Source organism: Borostomias antarcticus, assembly GCF_949987555.1.
Source record: "Borostomias antarcticus genome assembly, chromosome: 3".
NCBI lineage: Eukaryota > Metazoa > Chordata > Actinopteri > Stomiiformes > Stomiidae > Borostomias > Borostomias antarcticus.
The window spans coordinates 10,298,424-10,315,886 of record NC_140236.1 but is presented as its reverse complement, the minus strand read 5'-3'; the positions used below and the strand labels follow the sequence as shown (position 1 = coordinate 10,315,886).

Genomic DNA, 17,463 nt, shown 5'->3' with positions numbered 1-17,463 from the left:
TAGATAGATAGATAGATAGATAGATAGATAGATAGATAGATAGATAGATAGATAGATAGATAGATAGATAGATCGATAGATCGATAGATAGAGATAGATAGATAGATAGATAGATAGATAGATAGATAGATAGATAGATAGATAGATAGATAGATAGATAGATAGATAGATAGATAGATAGATAGATAGATAGATAGGCAGGCAAACAGACAGTTGGATTGACAGACAGACGGAGACAGATGGACAGACAGACAGACAGACGGAGAGACGTATCTCAGCACCTGTGCACTTCCTGCTGGTGTCCTCTCGCTTGGAGGAACTGAGGAGCCGACAGTCAAAGTTCTCCTCCCAGAACTCGGCGAACCAGACGTTCCTGCGGTTGTTCTCCAGCGTGAGCGCTGTGAAGTATTCATCAAACCCTGGGAGCGGAAATAACAACAAAGAACCTTGGTTCCCAACCGATTATCAAAGACTAACCTGGAGGAAATGAATCGAGACGCATGTGTGTGTGTGTGTGTGTGTGTGTGTGTGTGTGTGTGTACGGTAGGTGTGGGAGCGTCATTATTTCCAACCGCTCGCAAGCTCTTTCCGGTCTCTCCCATGGACGTTTAATCACTGCTTTCATCTAGGAAATTACATGAATTAAAAAGCAGGATGGATAATAAATAAAGAGGATGGGAACAGACTAGTATGTGAATAATAACCCATCGTTCCTGTGGGTACTGAGTGTTGTAGTTACAGTATCTGTCTACTGTATAATAACACACACAGGCACTGGCTTCTGTTGGCGGAGGTACCAGCTGCAGCGGTGACTGATTCACAGTTCCCTCTGTGATCTTCACACATCGAAGGTTCCCTCTCCGTTCCTCTCTCTCTCTCTCTCTCTCTCTCTCTCTCCTTGTCATACCGGTTGAATCATGGTGCAAGGAGATAATGACTAATCAGGGCAGTGAATGACTTGGCTGATTTTCGTTTTTCGGAAGGCCCCATGAATGATGCATGCAGGGTTAATATACTCCTGCTGCCTCCCAGCTAAAGCCGACCATCCATTGTCATGACTACCTTCCTCTGTAATTAAAACAGGCTTTATAAAAGTCACACTGGCCTTGTCCCCAGTTTGTAGTGATGAAAGCCTAATAGCTGTGACACTCCTTTTAAGTGGCTGTGCAAACTATGGAAAAATAATTTATAAACCCCTGTTGAAAATGGGTTTAAGAGCTATTGGCAGATACAACTGCTTATGCAACCATTGTAATCAGCTGCACTGTTAGACGGTAGATTTAAAAGTGTGTTCAGTACATATCCACATGTATGTTTAATAAACATTAAAGGGGAACAATGGCCATTTGTTAAACATAGATATTATTCTGGAGGCTATATGACATGATGGAAGAAATACTGCGACGTGCTCACGTGACGCAGACTGACGGTACACAACGAGAAACCAGTACGTGGCATCGAAGTAAACAGCCTCTGACTCCAGAACAGAGTATCGAATCTCAACTACATTTGCAATTTAAATAAACATGCGGCCATGCTGCTCTATGGTAACACTCAGAAGACAGGGAAACTGTGTCATACCTTTCTGACTTATTTCGTCTTCCGGTAATAGTTCATGCAAGTGTTGCCCAACGGAACTCTAAAATCCACTGGAGCGGAGTGATCCATGATGGGATTTCAGCGCATGTCAAGTCACTTATGTTTCGGTAACGTTAGCCAGCTAGCTAGCTAGCAAGCAAGCTGTAATTCAATAATACAAGACCTTTACTGACAGTCATGACGGTGGAACATAGTACTGTACTAGCAGTAGTAGTAGTGATGAAGATGGTGGCAATATACGAGGTGCAACCGAAAAGTCCCCGTATTGTGTCAGCCACGCTCATGCCTCTATTTGAATTGAAAAAACAATGATATCCCTTTGTTGCCCTATATCTCACGACTATTCTGGTATAATATTGTTCACCTCACTCAATCGGTGCTTCTGTGACAGGCTGTTTTGTAGAGTGTCTCAGGGGTAACTTGTCACAGTTGTGGCACTTTTCTCTACCAACTCCCAAAACTCAACAATTTTATTACAATAAAGAAAGTACACTCTCAAAACATTTTTATTACAGAATCTGCAGAGAAATTACACATTGTCCCCCTCAAAATAGTCCCCCCCAGAGTTAATGCACTTCTGCATTCGCTTTTGCCACCCATGGAATCACCTGGCAAAGTCCTCCTCTTTGAGCCCCCTTAGTTCCCCACTCACGGTGGCTTTGATCTCTTCCACAGAGGTGGGTGGCAAAAGCGAATGCAGAAGTGCATTATCTCTGGGGGGGACTACTTTGAGGGGGACAATGTGTGATTTCTCTGCAGATTCTGTAATAAAAATGTTTTGAGAGTGTACTTTCTTTATTGTAATAAAATTTTGAGTTTTCGGAGTTGGTAGAGAAAAGTGCCACAACTGTGACAAGCTACCCCCTGCGAGACTCTACAAAACCGCCTGTAGAACAGCCACTCAGCCATTGAGTGAGGTGAACAATATTATACCAGAATAGTCGTGAGATATAGGGCAACAAAGGGATATCATTGTTTTTTCAATTCAAATAGAGGCATGAGCGTGGCTGACTTTTCGCCATACAGGCGCATCTCAGAAAATTAGCATGTTGTTCATTATTTTCCGTAATTTGATTCAAAAAGTGAAACTTTCATATATTATAGACTCATTACACATGTAGTGAAATATTTCAAGGCTGATTGCCTCCATGCCACGCTTCACGTTTGTGCAGTAATTTGTGCAAAAGGAGTCCCCACCAAGTATTGAGTGTATAGTATGTGTCTCTTACGTGTGTGTATTTGTGTGTGTGTGTGCGTTTGTGTGTGTGTGTGTGTGTGTGTGCGTGTGTGTGAGTGTGTGTGTGCGTGTGTGCGTTTGCGTGTGTGAGTGTGTGTGCGTTTGCGCGTGTGTGTGTGCGTGTGTGTGTGTGCGTGTGTGCGTTTGCGTGTGTGTGTGTGCGTGTGTACTGCACCTTTAATGGAGGAGCGTTTGGGCAGTAAGGTGAGTGCTCCCACGGCCACGTCCTCTAGCTGGTGGATGGGGCTGCTCTTCGCCCCCCAGGTATCCGATCCGATCCACAGGAAGTGACCCACCTTGCTGGCTCTCTTGGTGGCGTTGAGAACCCCCCTTGTAGGAGAGGGAATGACAGACACAGGCAGTTCAGTATCTACTAGGAAACTAACGGCAAACTACGCAGACTCGCAAACATCGCAGAGTGAAGCCACAGGTTTTTCAGAGAGGACACATGCTACAAACACAAAATCGGTCGGTCGGTCGGTCTGTCAATACCAGCTCAGTGGCCTTGAGATTGGGAGGTTGGGGGTACGATCCCTGGCCAAGTCATACCAAAGATGATAAAAAATGGTACCCAGTGCCTCCCTACTTGGCACTCAGCATCAAGGGTTGGTTTGGGGGTATGTCTACCTGCTACTTACAGCAAATAGTGTGTTTAGATATAAGTAAAAATGACCGTCCATGAGTGTATTCTTTTGCTCATAGATGGATGTACGATGTTGAGAAAACCTCTGTTTCATCCTTCTGTTCCTGTCCATTTCTGTAATGCGGCCGTTCATCAGTACAATCAGTTAGTTTGTCTATCTGTCTTCGCAAAGCCATTTCCCACTAGGCATTGTAAATGAGACAATATCTGTACTCCGTCTTTGAGATATCTGTGCTCCTCCATTTTCCGCCTTCCCTTCTAAGGCATGACAGTGTTTGTGTTTATTCGGGGCATGTTTGTTTTTTGCGGAAACCCTGACAGTGAATCCGATCTGTCTTCGGGGGTGGGAGGTGGGGGGCTTGTCGGAGATTAAAGACACCCCCACAGCAAGTCATCAATGCCCCGTGAACAACATGGATGTACCCAGAATGCTCAGCGGCGCTCTATGTCCCCAGAATGCCGAGCGTTGCTCTACCAACCGTATATCTTCCTCGCTGGCGAAGATGACGACGGCGCGGGATTGCTGCGTCTCCAGCAGCTGCTGGATGGCTTTGTCGTAGTCCTCTAGCCGGGGGTTGTGGGGAATCCGCCATGTCTGGGCGATGCAGATCCCACCTTTAATGGAGGAAAGAGCGAGAGATGATAGACGCCCCTGGGACACGCATGTACACTGTACACGCACGCACACAAACGCACAGATACACACACGCACGCACACACACGTACGCATATACACACGCACACACACGCACGCACACACACAGACACACACAGGCACGGATACACACACTCGCACACACACGCACAAACACACACACGTGCACATACGGGTACACATACACACACACACACACACACAAACACAAAACCCTAAACTCTTTCACGCTAATCTTTTCTCATGGAAACCCGGAGCCGTATGCATATGGAACACTTTCAAACAAAGTGTTTATGAATAGATTGTGAGTGTGTTATCACCCTCAATGAATAGATGGAAAACTACAGTCCATCACATTTACATTTTACACATCAACTCTCAGTCACAGCAGCTCACAACACAGGGATAAAAAAAAGAAAAAACCTGAAAAGATAAATCGGTGTACGGTGGAACAGAACGAGTCCTCTGCCGGGCCGCACCAAACAAATTGAATACCCCGCAAGCGGTGTACCGAGTCAACAGGTGAAAACACTTTGGCACCTCTCGTAATTTATGAACGGAGATGTTTGAAAGTCCCACCTCTCTATTGACTTTCCATTCCATTTCAATTGTAAACATCGCTCAGTGGTCACTGGCCTAATCAGACCGCGAGGCAGGCTGCACACACAAAGCGGACGCTGGTATTGACAGTGAATCATTTTCAGACAGGTCACCGCTAATGAGTTTGTACTGGATGAAAGGTGCTGATTGCTTCTGTGCATTACTTAACACGATATTTGGCGAGCGGCCTGCGACGTACGCGATGGCCCCAAACTTTGTTTGCCTTTGTCCTTGAGGAAATCGATTAATGCAAGACAGCCAATTCTGGTTTAATCCACGGTTGTCAGAATTTTACAAACAAGGTCTTGTGATGTGACCTAATTTGCTCCTGTCAACCGTTTGAGGTCATAGTAAAATGTCCCACAGCTCTGATTGCAAATTAGCAAATTAGCTTCCAAAGCATGTAATCTTCGGGTCACATGCATATGCTCATTACATGGACACAGATAGCAAATTATATCCTTCCTTAACAAACACCCTGATTAGCCTGGCTTTCTGGGGGGGGGGTGGACGTGAGAGTCCAGGACAGGCTGACCTAGCCTACTGTTACTTCCAGACTGCGCTAGTAAACACACACGACTCACACCGGAGCCAAGAGGCTGCACCACAACCGCGGTGGCTGCAGACTTGATCCTGAGTCAACGCACACATCTTCTCATCCAAGCCAATTAAAACGTATCCAATTTAACTCAAGCACCCACAATACCAGATAACCTCAGCTTGGGGTTTTCCCGAACAGACAGAGAAATGGGCGGCATCTCCTAATTGCCAGTCTCCTCGGGCTCATTACTTTGATATAAACAGCTTTTAGCTGGCTGAGCCCACATCTTCAGCCTCTGTTTACTGTGACACATCTAAGCGAGCGTGCGTTCAGAGAAGAGCTCCTCCACCCTCCTTGTTCTGACAGCAATCACGACAAGAGCGCCGGCCGACTAGCAAATTAGAAACGTGCCGATGGGAAGACGACGCATCCGCGCGTGAGACAACGGAGGACGGGTTCCTGCAACCCTCCTCAAATGGACAAAGGATGGAGGTGGGCCCCCCCCCCACCGAGTTGCGTTGGCCCGTTAGAATGAGACGCCACCAGCTGTTATAAAGCGACAGCGTTGTGGAGCAGCCAGCGACTACAGTAGGTCTCAGGGGACACACCACTAAAGCCTGGTTTTATCACAGAGATTCCAGAACAATTCTTCAGGGCCCCCGTGTAGGGCTTACTACACCCGGCCAGCACACATCACACACACTTTTTCGGGGGAAACGGTGTCCACGGTTAAGTCAATGGAAGTGAATGAGAGTGTGCCTGGTCTCCAGATATTATGTGTGAGAGCATTATGGAACAAAAATGGAAATCTAGATCTGAAATCATTGAGGTTAAGCCTCATGAAAATGCATGTCTTCCTTGTCCTCCTCACAATGGCTGTGTATAAGTGTATGGGTGTTTAGAGGCGGTGTCCGGTGTTGACAGAGACATACTGTGGGTCACGGCGGCCCATGAGAAGGCCACGGCCGCCGCTGATGAAGACGAGGAGCATTCTGGGCAGCCTCCCCGAGGAGCAGCGGGCTCGGACGCACCGAAGGGACCGCACTGCCCTCCATGCCTCAGGCTGGTCGCGCAGCCAGGGCTGAATTATTGAATGACCACAGAAGGCCTCGTCAGTCAGACAACCAGAAGGGGAATTCCGAAGACGGAGCTACGTACGGTCAGGAGGCCGCGCCGACAGCCTTCACTTGCCAATGTATGGTCTTCTCAGTACATGAAAGACCTTTCCCCCTCGAACGGGAGGTGTCAAAGACAGAGCCGAGAAATGTGATGATGCTCTGTTAGAGAAATGTCAAGCCACCACGGGGGGTGGGGCACTCCTGTCCTTCAGCGACTCTTGAAGAATTCCGACCTCAGAAAGAAGTTAAAAATATCACAACTTCCCCTGTTAAAGATGCACGATGGAGTATCATTGTAAACAACATTTTTACATTCAAAATTTCTCCCCAAAAACATTGTATGTAATAAACATGTTGAATGTATTCTACCTGATAATTCGTTTGGAAAAAAAAATCTTTTTTGCATGTTTAGTTTCAGAAGGTGTTCCCCGAAAATTGTAGGCCACGTGTCTAGCAGGCGCACAAGGACGTTTCACACATATAACACACGTGTGAGGCCTAGCCTTGCAGCTACACGTTTTCTAGTGTTTTCAACTGTTTCTAGACCAACCAGAGGCTTTTACAGTAGGCTACAGTCTATCGACCAGCCAACTGGAGGCATCGTTTTGTGCAGCGGGATGCAACCTACCTTGCTACTTGGCATCTGCCGGAAGCACGGGATTGTAAACAGCTGCATTCATAACATTCCAAAAAGATCTCTTTGCGAAGGAATCACATGGTAGGGAATACATTCGATGTTTATTAGACCACAGGGAAACATACATTGTTTTTTGGGGAGACAATTTGAATGTAAACCAAAAACAAGTTACTCCATCACGCACCTTTAATGCAAACCAAAGAGAAATATATTGTTTGTGACACAGGAAGTGTCTTTCAATATGAATTATAAAGACTGTTTCTTTCTTCTGGAGGAGCCCCTGTGTACGAGCATCTACATAATACATTTTCCAACCTCTGACCCAGTCCCCCACATTTCAGCATTTGATTAATATAGCAGAGATAAAATAATGATGATTTAATTAAGCAGGCTCCTGGAAGACTCCTGGAACTCCTCTGCTGATGAGTCTAAAGTGCCATAGGTGATGTGCTGCATTAAGTGCTTCAATTATTCATCCCCCAATCCTGGATATTTCGAACATGCGCTCCAGGGGGTTCCTATTTAGCCCTGTCCGCACACATCCAGGAACGCCCCTCCCCCCCCCAAATCAGAGTGGCTCCTGATGGACTCAACACCCCTGCTGCCCCCCACCCCCCCCACAACCTCAGGCCATCCACAACGCTCCAATTATGTTCCTCCCCTCCAGAGCAGAGAGGAACGACCACGTCCCTCCATCCCTGCCTTCATTTCCCTCCCTATCCCTCCCGCCCATTCTCCTCCGGTACTACGCCATTCCTATTCTGGACGTGTGTGTCCTTCCTGATCTTATATTCCTCTCCTCCACGGTGTTCAGGGTGTTTGGTATTCTACAATGGAGGGCGGCGCCGCAAGAGCCGCGCTGTTCCGTCTCACTGTGTTCATCTCTAGCGGAGGCATCAAACTGTTGGTCAAACGCGGAGGGCAATTCACTTGAGAGGACTCAATATTCAAATTAGGGGATGAAAAAAAAGATCTTTCTTACATATGCTGTCTCTCTGAATACAGTACACTGCTAAATATTTAGACTCTAGCTTGACAGGTATTTCACAGTTCTGAGTCAGGAACTGTGGGAGAGAAAAAGGTTTTCACATGAGAACACAGTTCTTCTGGCAGCTTGCTCGCAATTAATTCGAGAGGGATGTTTTGTGGGAGGTTTTTACTGAAAGTTGTTTTGCATGAGTCTGTTTACCAAAGGGAGAACCAAATTGCATCACTCAGTCTGGACTGCATCCAAGCACAAACAGAGACAAAAAATGCACAAATAAGATTCACCTTTTCCTCTTTTGCTCCCAAGCAAAGCGGAGTCATCACGATGAAGCTGTGAGGACAGAAGGCCATGTAAACAAGGGAGGGGAGAGGGGAGGGGAAGGCGGGACTGATCGATGCGACCTCGCCGTCATGCCACACTGCTGGGGGCAGCGGGCGGCCATATTGCATTAGTTTGCTGGAATGCCCTCCTTGAAGTGGTGAAGCGAGAATCCTACTAATGCATCTGACATTTCACACCAACGGAACAGCCAATGGAGGAGGGTGCCGCCCCCCAGCTCCCCTAATCCCCCCCCTTCCCCAAAACATCTTGAGGCTTCACAGATCAGCCCAGCAGGCAGACTGGGCAGTGCACATCTAAGAATATTGCAGTGCACATCTAACCATGCATAATGTATACTATTCACCGGCATCTCTCTCTCTCTCTCTCTCTCTCTCTCTCTCTCTCTCTCTCTGTCTCTCCAGTATTCTGTTTTCTTTCAAACCAATCTCACACCACTGCATCCCTTTGATGTAGAGCATGATACCGTTAAAGCCATGTTGTTTAGTTGTTTGTTCTTTTCAAATCCACCATACTGAGCTGGATGGGCAGAGTCCTCGATGATATTGCTCGATTAACATTCTCGTTAAAAGCATCACGCACTGCGCTTTTTTCAACGGATGCCATAATTGTCCTCTTTCATTTGTATACAAAAGCAGGGATATTTTTTCTGTCACGGAGGCAAGGGAGGGAAGGATGAGTCAACACAGAGACAACATCCTGTAATCTCATACTCGCCCGTCTGTGGTGTTCGACAGTTGTAACAATAATTTAGCGTTGAGCTTGTTGCCCTTCACCAAAGGAAAACATCAGTGGGAAACAGAAGACAATGGGCGCCAGACAGACAAATCACGCACTGGAGGATGCTCTGTCGCTCCGCCAAAATTAAAATCCAGAATAACCTGTAAATCATAGGCTTTTCCCCCATTTCACTCAGTCTAACACACACACACACAGACACACACGTGCGCGCCGCACACACACACCCACACGCACACATGAACGTATGCACGCACGCACACACACACACACACACACACACACACACACACACACACACACACACACACACACACACACACACACACACACACACACAATCCAAAGCCACAGCAGCCTCTTCAAGTTTTAATGAGTGATCAAACTGCACATGGACGTGACCGGATTAAAAATGCATGTCGGCTGAAGTTGTGATCGTGGCCTGTGGGATCACATGACGCCGTGGGGGCCAAGAACACTTTTTCCCGTTGACAGACACAGGGAAAGAAACTAAAAAATGTCTGTGTGTAGCTCAAGTCAAAACGAATGAATGAATGAACAAATTTTAAATCAGTGGGTCAATTTCCCCACCAACAGACAGAGTTTCCAGCTGTTTCTTTCGCCATGTATGTCTATGGCAGCGCTGTGGGGAAAAAGAGAAAGGTGGGTTGGGCCAAGAAACAACACCACTACATGTGTGCTGTGGACCACGGGAGTAGGATTCGTACAACCCTTTATCGGCTTCATGCTCTGGGTGAGCAGCTCTCATTGAAACCAATGGGGCGGCCATCTTTCAATGCCACATCCTGTTCTTTTGATACATCCGTGGACGCGTGTGTACAGCAGGTCAAGGTGAGAACCGGGGAGGTGACCTTGGTTCCGCTGCGGAGGCATTAGGCTACGGCAGGAGGGAGCAGTGTGAGTGATGGCGTGTCATTTTCCACTCCACATGACAGAACGGCTCCTTCCTTATAGTGCTCGCATTGTCACTGGCTTGGTAATGGAGGTTTTGTGAGTTCTCCTCTGAACCACTATAGCCAGCACCGACGGCACAATACATACTCCCGTCATGGTCTTCTGACCTGCTCAAGGAGAGCCAGAACTTCCAACTCTGATGAGAAATTCTACAGCAGTGACTCATCGCCCATGATTAATAACAGAACCATTAACCTTTAACAACAGCAATTAACCTATATTCATGTTGATCTAAAGTGTAATTAGCTATGTTATGGTACAAGGAGAGTACATCATGAAGATATATACAGTTAGTTCTTGTTGTGAAGATCATTCACTCGTTCACAGGTCATATGCTGCATTAAGTGATTCAATTATTCATCCCCCAATCCTGGAATCCTGGATATTCCCAGCATGCACTGCAGGGTTCCCACTTTTCCCCCAGCAGACCACAGCCCTCTAGCCCCCCCCATCCCCACCTCAAAACACACACACAAACACACACACACATGCACCTTTGACCCCGATGCCCCAGCCCTCACCTGCTTCCTTGCTGAGCTGTGTGAACGCCTCCACACCCCTCTCGCCGTAGCTGCCCTCTGAGGACAGGGTGGAGACGTAGGTCCAGCCCAGCGCCTGGATCACATCCACCATAGCCTGGGCCTGGAAGGAGTCTGGCGGCACCACCCTGGAGAAGAAGTCATAGCGCCGGTCGTCACTCAGCTCCGGCGCCGTGGATGCATAGCTGATCTGAGGGATCTGGAGTGGGCGGAGACAGAGAGAGAGAGAGAGAGAGAGAGAGAGAGAGAGATGTTTACTATCCCCGTGGACGCTGATGTGCCACCGGTGTGATGCAAGATGAGAGAGAGAGAGAGAGAGAGAGAGAGGGAGAGAGGGGAGGGAGGGTGGAGAGAGAGAGAGAGAGAGGGTCCTCTGTGGGACACGCCGTGAGGTCAGAAGCGGTCCTGGGAGCCAGCAGGTTGTGTTGAGGGCGAGGATGAATAGACCGAATCCGGAATCTGAGTTGGCTGTAGTCCTGTGGTAGGCAAGTGCTACAGTACTACATTACCCACTGGTACAGGAGCCCAGCTCCCCACTTCAAATGTACAGCGCTGTAGTGGTCTAAGCAATGGGTCCCGGTGCAGCTGCCCACTGGTGGACCGGGATTCGCTCCCTTGTTCTCCCCAGGTCCGAATATGGCTGGATCCCACGGGGGTGTGTGTGAGTAGTTTAATCTCGAGTGTGAGGGTCCACCGCTCTACGGTCTGGTGTCGGAGTCACGGCCGCGGGCGCGAGAGAGTCAGGTGCCTCTCTCTTCGGCTCCAGCCGCGGAGTTGTGCGACGGTCCGGAACCTCCGCGGCAGCGACAGGTGACAATTGGACAGCAGATCAGGTTTGATTGCCTACCAAACTGGCCGAAAAGGGGATACAAATCTAAAGTATAGTATCCATTACACCGGTCAGGAGGCTGTGTTAAGTGTGTGTGTGTTAGCGTGTGGGTGTGTGTATGTGTATGCGCATGCGTGTGTGTTGACCCTGGTATCTGTAATAAAGACCCGCGGCGCGGTGGTAATATCTTCGCCATCTCATCAGCGATGGTGGCCTAGCCTCTGCTCCACTCCGTCACCTCTGTTCTGCAATCACCGCAGGTGGAATGAATGACCGGGCTCAAAATGGCCGCCCCCGGCCTCACTCAGACGAGCGGCGATGTAAACACACACACACGCGCGCACGCACAAACACACACGCACGTGCGCGCGGACACACAAAAGCACGTTAGACGTAGGATGTGGGGCCCTATTACACAGTGTAATCTAGGGGCTGTATGAATGTCATCCATTCCTATTAGACTGATCAGGAGCATGTGGGCACCGGGGCAGCGCGGGAATGAGGACCCGGTGTCCTTCTGATGGGATTCTAGAGCGCCCGCTTCGCCTCCGTCGTGTGTGAGTTATAGCTCTGACCCACAGCCCAAGGGGGGTCAAACTGCACCAAAACTAAAAAAAAAGGGGGGGAGGGAAGACAGCTTAATACGTCTTGCCGGACAAACGTAGGAGATTTGGACTCAGCTGCAGTATTAAGCAAAGTCCAGGGGAGAGGATATGAGCTGAGTTCTTGAGCTCCAACTGATTCAAGTGTTCTGGGTCAGAGGGGAAGGACAGCAAAGTAATGGGAAAGGAGAGCAATGTCGGTTTGCGTTTGAAAGCCGCCTCGCCATCCCAGAAGGCCAAGTGTGTATGCATCAAAAAGACTGTGTGTGTGTGTATTTGCAGTGTTTGATAGGAGGCTTTGTTTCAACAATGCTGTTGTTGTTATTGTTGTTGTTGTGCACTCAGGCTCCTCAAAGGTCTAATTGCCTCCGCGCTGGCGACCTCCAGGGCAGAGGGTGTGTGTTCACCCGGGTGTGTTATTTTGTTTGTTTGTTTGTTTGTTACAAAGCAGGATTACACAAAAACTACCAGAGTGCTTTTTATGAAACTCGGTGGAGGGGTGTAGAATGGGCCATCTAACCAATTAAATTTTGGAGTGGATCAGAATCACTGGGCAGATAAACAAATGAAAAGAAAACAAAATGTGATCATACTTAGACTATCTCACTTCAGTTCATCCTTACGTTGGCTCTTCGTTACAATGAGGAGTCAAATCAGCTTTAGATATCAACTGAGATATCAACTTTATTTATTTGCTGATAATCAACCTATATCTTATGCTTCTGCAAAATTTACCGTAGGCTACAACAACGCTCAAATTCCCCAGCTTCACTCTGCAACTTTTTCGTCTCCCAGAACAGCAGTGTCTCCTAACCAACGCTCCCTACTGGGTCCTAGTGCCCTACCTGTCGCATAAATACTGTGTATATAGAAATAGAAGTATAATGTTTTTAAAATAATTCATGATATACATCAACATTTAAACACTGATGGAGGATGAGGTCATCAAAATCTCCTTCCTCCCCCCCAGTGGACTATAGTAATACAGCTTTTCTCTTCATTACAATGCGAAGCTAAATGAGCTGAATAGATACAGATATCAACTTTATTTATTTGCGGTTTCATCAAAAATCTATGCATGTGAAACCAAATAATATCTTATTCTCATTCACTATTAGGAAAAAATACATTTTCTTAAGTCTGGATCCTGTGTTAAGCTATTACACACTGAGGTGTGATTTTAACCATTTCAACTGAGTTGCATTAATGTGATTTGTTGACTTTTCAGGAATAGGGTTTAAGGGCTCGGATCTAAGTCTAATTGCTCTCTGCTGAGCCTTTCTACAGAGAAGCCTTTAGCTACGTTTTTAAGGTTCGGTTCAGTCCTTTGGCCCTGTTGATAGAAATCTTCCTCCCACAGTTCCTCGACTAGAAGAGTCCGTAAATCCTTCCAGCGCATTCCTTCACTTTCACTCGGGCCATGCTCCACCACTTGAGATCCTCTCAGTCAAAAGGCCTTCACTGTGAATTAGTGCATGCTTAGGTGTGAGGATAAAAGCTTGTGAGATTACAGTGCCACCAGGATCTGAGGGTACAAACGGTCTGTGATCAGATTTTCACACCTGCACACATCTCGCTCTGTCAGCTAATGGACTACAAATGACTGTGAGAGTAGTTTGTAATTTAACGCTTTAGTAAATTACAATCCTTTGAAAGCTGATTGTCTTTCCTCTGTAACGCGCAGGTCCAAAAGATCAACTCTGTTTTCCATTGGTCACACTTGTGCATCCGTTGTTGCCAGATGTAGCCTCAATTACTTAAGCAAGCTTTCTGCCACAGCAGTCAGCACTCATGTGGTCGAAACCTGGCACTACGGTAATATTTTGGCTCCCCCAAATGAGACCAATCTGCCGCTCAGCTTCTGAACTGAGCAAAATAATGCTGTTTCAGTGGCCTCTCTGTAATTGACACGCAATTAATTAGCATTGTAAACACGGCCTCCTGTTCAATACACACTAAACATGTCTGCCTCCTGTTTTTTTAATGAGTAACTCACATCGGCGCTCCTCTTGAGCCTGTTGTTGCATATAAAAATTGCTTGATCTTAAATTCCTCCTTGCCCCGCGGGTCCAGTGGTGGCGGGCGACTACAGCGGTTTCTGCTAGAGGTCTAGCAGACAATGATTAAAATCAAGTACGGATTGAACATGAAAAATTGAACGAGGGCCCAGAAAGAAAAACATTAACAATGGCCTCCTTTCAGCATGACAATTACCCAACACTCATGTCTGGCGCCTGTCAGCGGCGGTATGGATCAAACTTAGGACAGTTGAGCATAAACTCTGGTTCTGCTCTTAAATGTATCTGGGCCGACGTGATCGATGGTAGGAAAACAGAGGTCTGTTATAGACGACACTACTTTATTGATCTACCTCTGCAGAGTGCCGCCTCCCTCCCTGAATAAGAACCTGCTTCTAAAGAGGGGTGAGAGGGAAAGAGGGAGAGAGAGAGAGCGAGAGAGAGAGAGAGAGGGAGAGAGAGAGAGAGAGGGAGAGACAGAGAGAAAGAGAGAGAGGGAGAGAGAAGGAGAGGGAGAGAGGGGGAGAGAGAGAGAGGGAGAGAGAGGGAGGGAGAGAGGGAGAGAGAGAGGGAGGAGAGGGAGAGAGAGAGAGGGAAAGAGGGAGGGAAAGAGGGAGTGAAAGAGGCAATCTGCTCTTAGAGAGAGAGGGAAAGAGAGAGAGGGAGAGAGAGAGAGAAAGAGAGAGAAGGAGAGGGAGAGAGGGGGAGAGAGAGAGGGAGAGAGAGGGAGGGAGAGAGGGAGAGAGAGAGGGAGGAGAGGGAGAGAGAGAGGGAGGAGAGGGAGAGAGAGAGAGAGGGAAAGAGGGAGGGAAAGAGGGAGTGAAAGAGGCAATCTGCTTAGTGCCATTAAATGAGTTTTTCAAGGAGGTTGTTTACAGGGGAAGGTGACTAAGTGGGGCTACTGTGCAAAGGTTAGACACGCTTTCTTCGGCAGCTCTGCCGTGTGAAGTTAATTAGTGTGGCGTGGCCTTTCGTTGCTGCACACGGCCGAGTCCACAAAGCAGCATGGACGCTGAACAGACCAGCAGGAGGGAGGGTTCGCCGTTCCGCATTCGACACCTCCTCCCATCTCTCACACATAACAGCTATGGCGTCGGACATGGGTGTTTGTGCTCAGCTTACTCCCCCTAAAAGGATGAACACCAGCCCAGGAAGAAATATTATTCGGAATTTAAAAAAAATAAAAAAAGAGACAATATGGGAAGCATATTGCAACAATAGGACTGTCAGGGGGGTAATGGCGAGCATCAATCTCCACCCTCCGAGGGAGGGGGGAGTCTGCGATCCTCCGAGAGAGCCAGACGGTTCCGACGGAAAACAGAGCGGGCAGGGACCCAGCACGTACGCGGCCCCCCAAAGGTGCTTAATCAAAAGCCATCTCTCACGCAGAGAACCGCCGCCATCCCGGTCGAGCCGCCACACGCGGTCAACCCCGGTATAGAGCCATTAAGATCCACATGCCACCTGCAAGCCGAGTGCGGATTTTGCCGCGGGAAACTTGGCCGACGGCCAGTCTTGACCTTGCTCTCCATTAATCTCCGGCTAACTCGTGAGAAACGTGAGGAAACTGAACTCAGGAAAACCTCAAACTAACATTTGACAGAGACGGAAGGTTTTCGGCAACCGGCTGTAAGTGAAGCGAGGAGAGGGGGGCCAGTTCCAATTTTAGGAGAGCCTGTGCTTGTATATTTACTGCATGATTAGACGCTGAGTAGCTGCAGAGTGCAGTCGGCTCGGCCGGGCTGTTTGGGGGGACTGCCGCTGTGGTGACGGCGGAAATGACAGACTGAACTATAACCCCATGCTGTCTGTGGACAAATGCCAGTGCACAGATTGTTCCTGTGACACTGTGACGCACGCACGCACACACAAACAAACACACACGCACACACGCACACACACACACACACACACACACACACACACACACACACACACACACACACACACACACACACACACAAACACACACACTTGTCATATGATCTGGAGATAGATAGATAGATAGATAGATAGATAGATAGATAGATAGATAGATAGATAGATAGATAGATTAGTTGTATTAGTTTATTAATCCACTTGCCAGAGCCTAATTGGAATAAACACTGTGTCCGTAAACATTCTCTCGACAGAGGAAATACTAGGAGCTATAGACAGCCCAACGCAAACAAATCAGGGATATGCAGCAGGAGCCCAAAAACAACTGTGCATGTAAGATAAACGCAGTCTATAAAGATACTGAGCAGTTATCAAATTTTACCCTCATCCTGATAAATCACAGAGGCAGCTGCAGACAAAAAATAGTAGATGGTGGAGAGGGATGGGTCGGCAGGCCCTTCGTATTCAGACGACAGTGTCATTTATCAGCAGGGCAGAGGTAATGACTGTGTCCATACACAGAACCCCAGGCTAGGCTTCCGCTAATCTCTCCACACCAGAGTGTGGCGCTGCCAGCGCCGGCAGGCACAGAGAGGGAGAGGCACCACTCCCTCCCTCCCTCCCTCTCTCCCTCACTCACTACCTAACCCCCTCCCTCCCTCACTCCCTCTCTCCCTCCCTCCCTCACTCTCTCCCTCCCTCACTACCTCAACCCCTCCCTCCCTCACTACCTCACTCCCTCCCTCCCTCTCTCACTCACTCACTACCTCCCTCCCTCACTATCTCCCTCCCTCCCTCCCTCCCTCACTCACTCACTCACTACCTCCCTCCCTCCCTCCCTAACTCACTCACTACCTCCCTCCCTCCCTCCCTCCCTCCCTCCCTCCCTCCCTCCCTCCCTCCCTCCCTCCCTCCCTCCCTCCCTCCTTCCCTTACTCACTCACTACCTCCCTCCCTCACTCCCTCCCTCCCTCCCTCCCTCACTCCCTCCCTCCCTCCCTCCCTCCCTCCCTCCCTCCCTCCCTCCCTCCCTCCCTCACTCCCTCCCTCCCTCCCTCACTCACTCCCTCAAGCACTCCCTCACTCACTCCCTCAAGCACTCCCTCCCTCCCTCCCTCCCTCCCTCACCCTCCCTCCCTCCCTCACTCACCCTTCCTCCCTCCTACTGTCTCTCACTCCCTCCCTGTCACGTGGTCTCTCTCTTCCTGTCTCTCTTCCTGTCTGTCTGTGGCTCTTGCTGTGAGACTCACACACTTTCTCTGAAGGCCCATTTCTATTCCTCTCACACTTCTGCTTCCCTGTCACTGTATTTCGCCCCATAACACATACATCCTTTAATCCTCTCTCTCACTCTGCCTGTCTCTCTCTATCTCTCACACACGCTCTCTCTGTCTCTCTCTCTCACGTATTTCGCCCCATAACACATACATCCTTTAATTCTCTCTCTCACACTGTCTCTGTTTCTCACTCTCTCTCACACACACTCTCTCTCTCTATCCATCTCTATCTATCTCCCTCTCTCCCTCT

The 17,463-nt window shown here is 48.4% G+C and overlaps 1 protein-coding gene across 1 annotated transcript in view; it reads right to left on the bottom strand.

Moving 5' to 3' along the window:
• Window positions 1-17,463, bottom strand: part of LOC311329855 (metabotropic glutamate receptor 7-like) — a gene marked incomplete at both ends in the record, with an annotated part of 73,013 nt that overhangs the window by 27,074 nt on the left and 28,476 nt on the right. Inside the window, 4 exons of the mRNA XM_084461791.1 lie at window positions 282-419; window positions 3,012-3,166; window positions 3,959-4,094; window positions 10,592-10,808. Of these exons, the coding sequence (XP_084317917.1) occupies window positions 282-419; window positions 3,012-3,166; window positions 3,959-4,094; window positions 10,592-10,808 (646 nt within the window). The remainder of the gene's footprint in view (window positions 1-281; window positions 420-3,011; window positions 3,167-3,958; window positions 4,095-10,591; window positions 10,809-17,463) is intronic.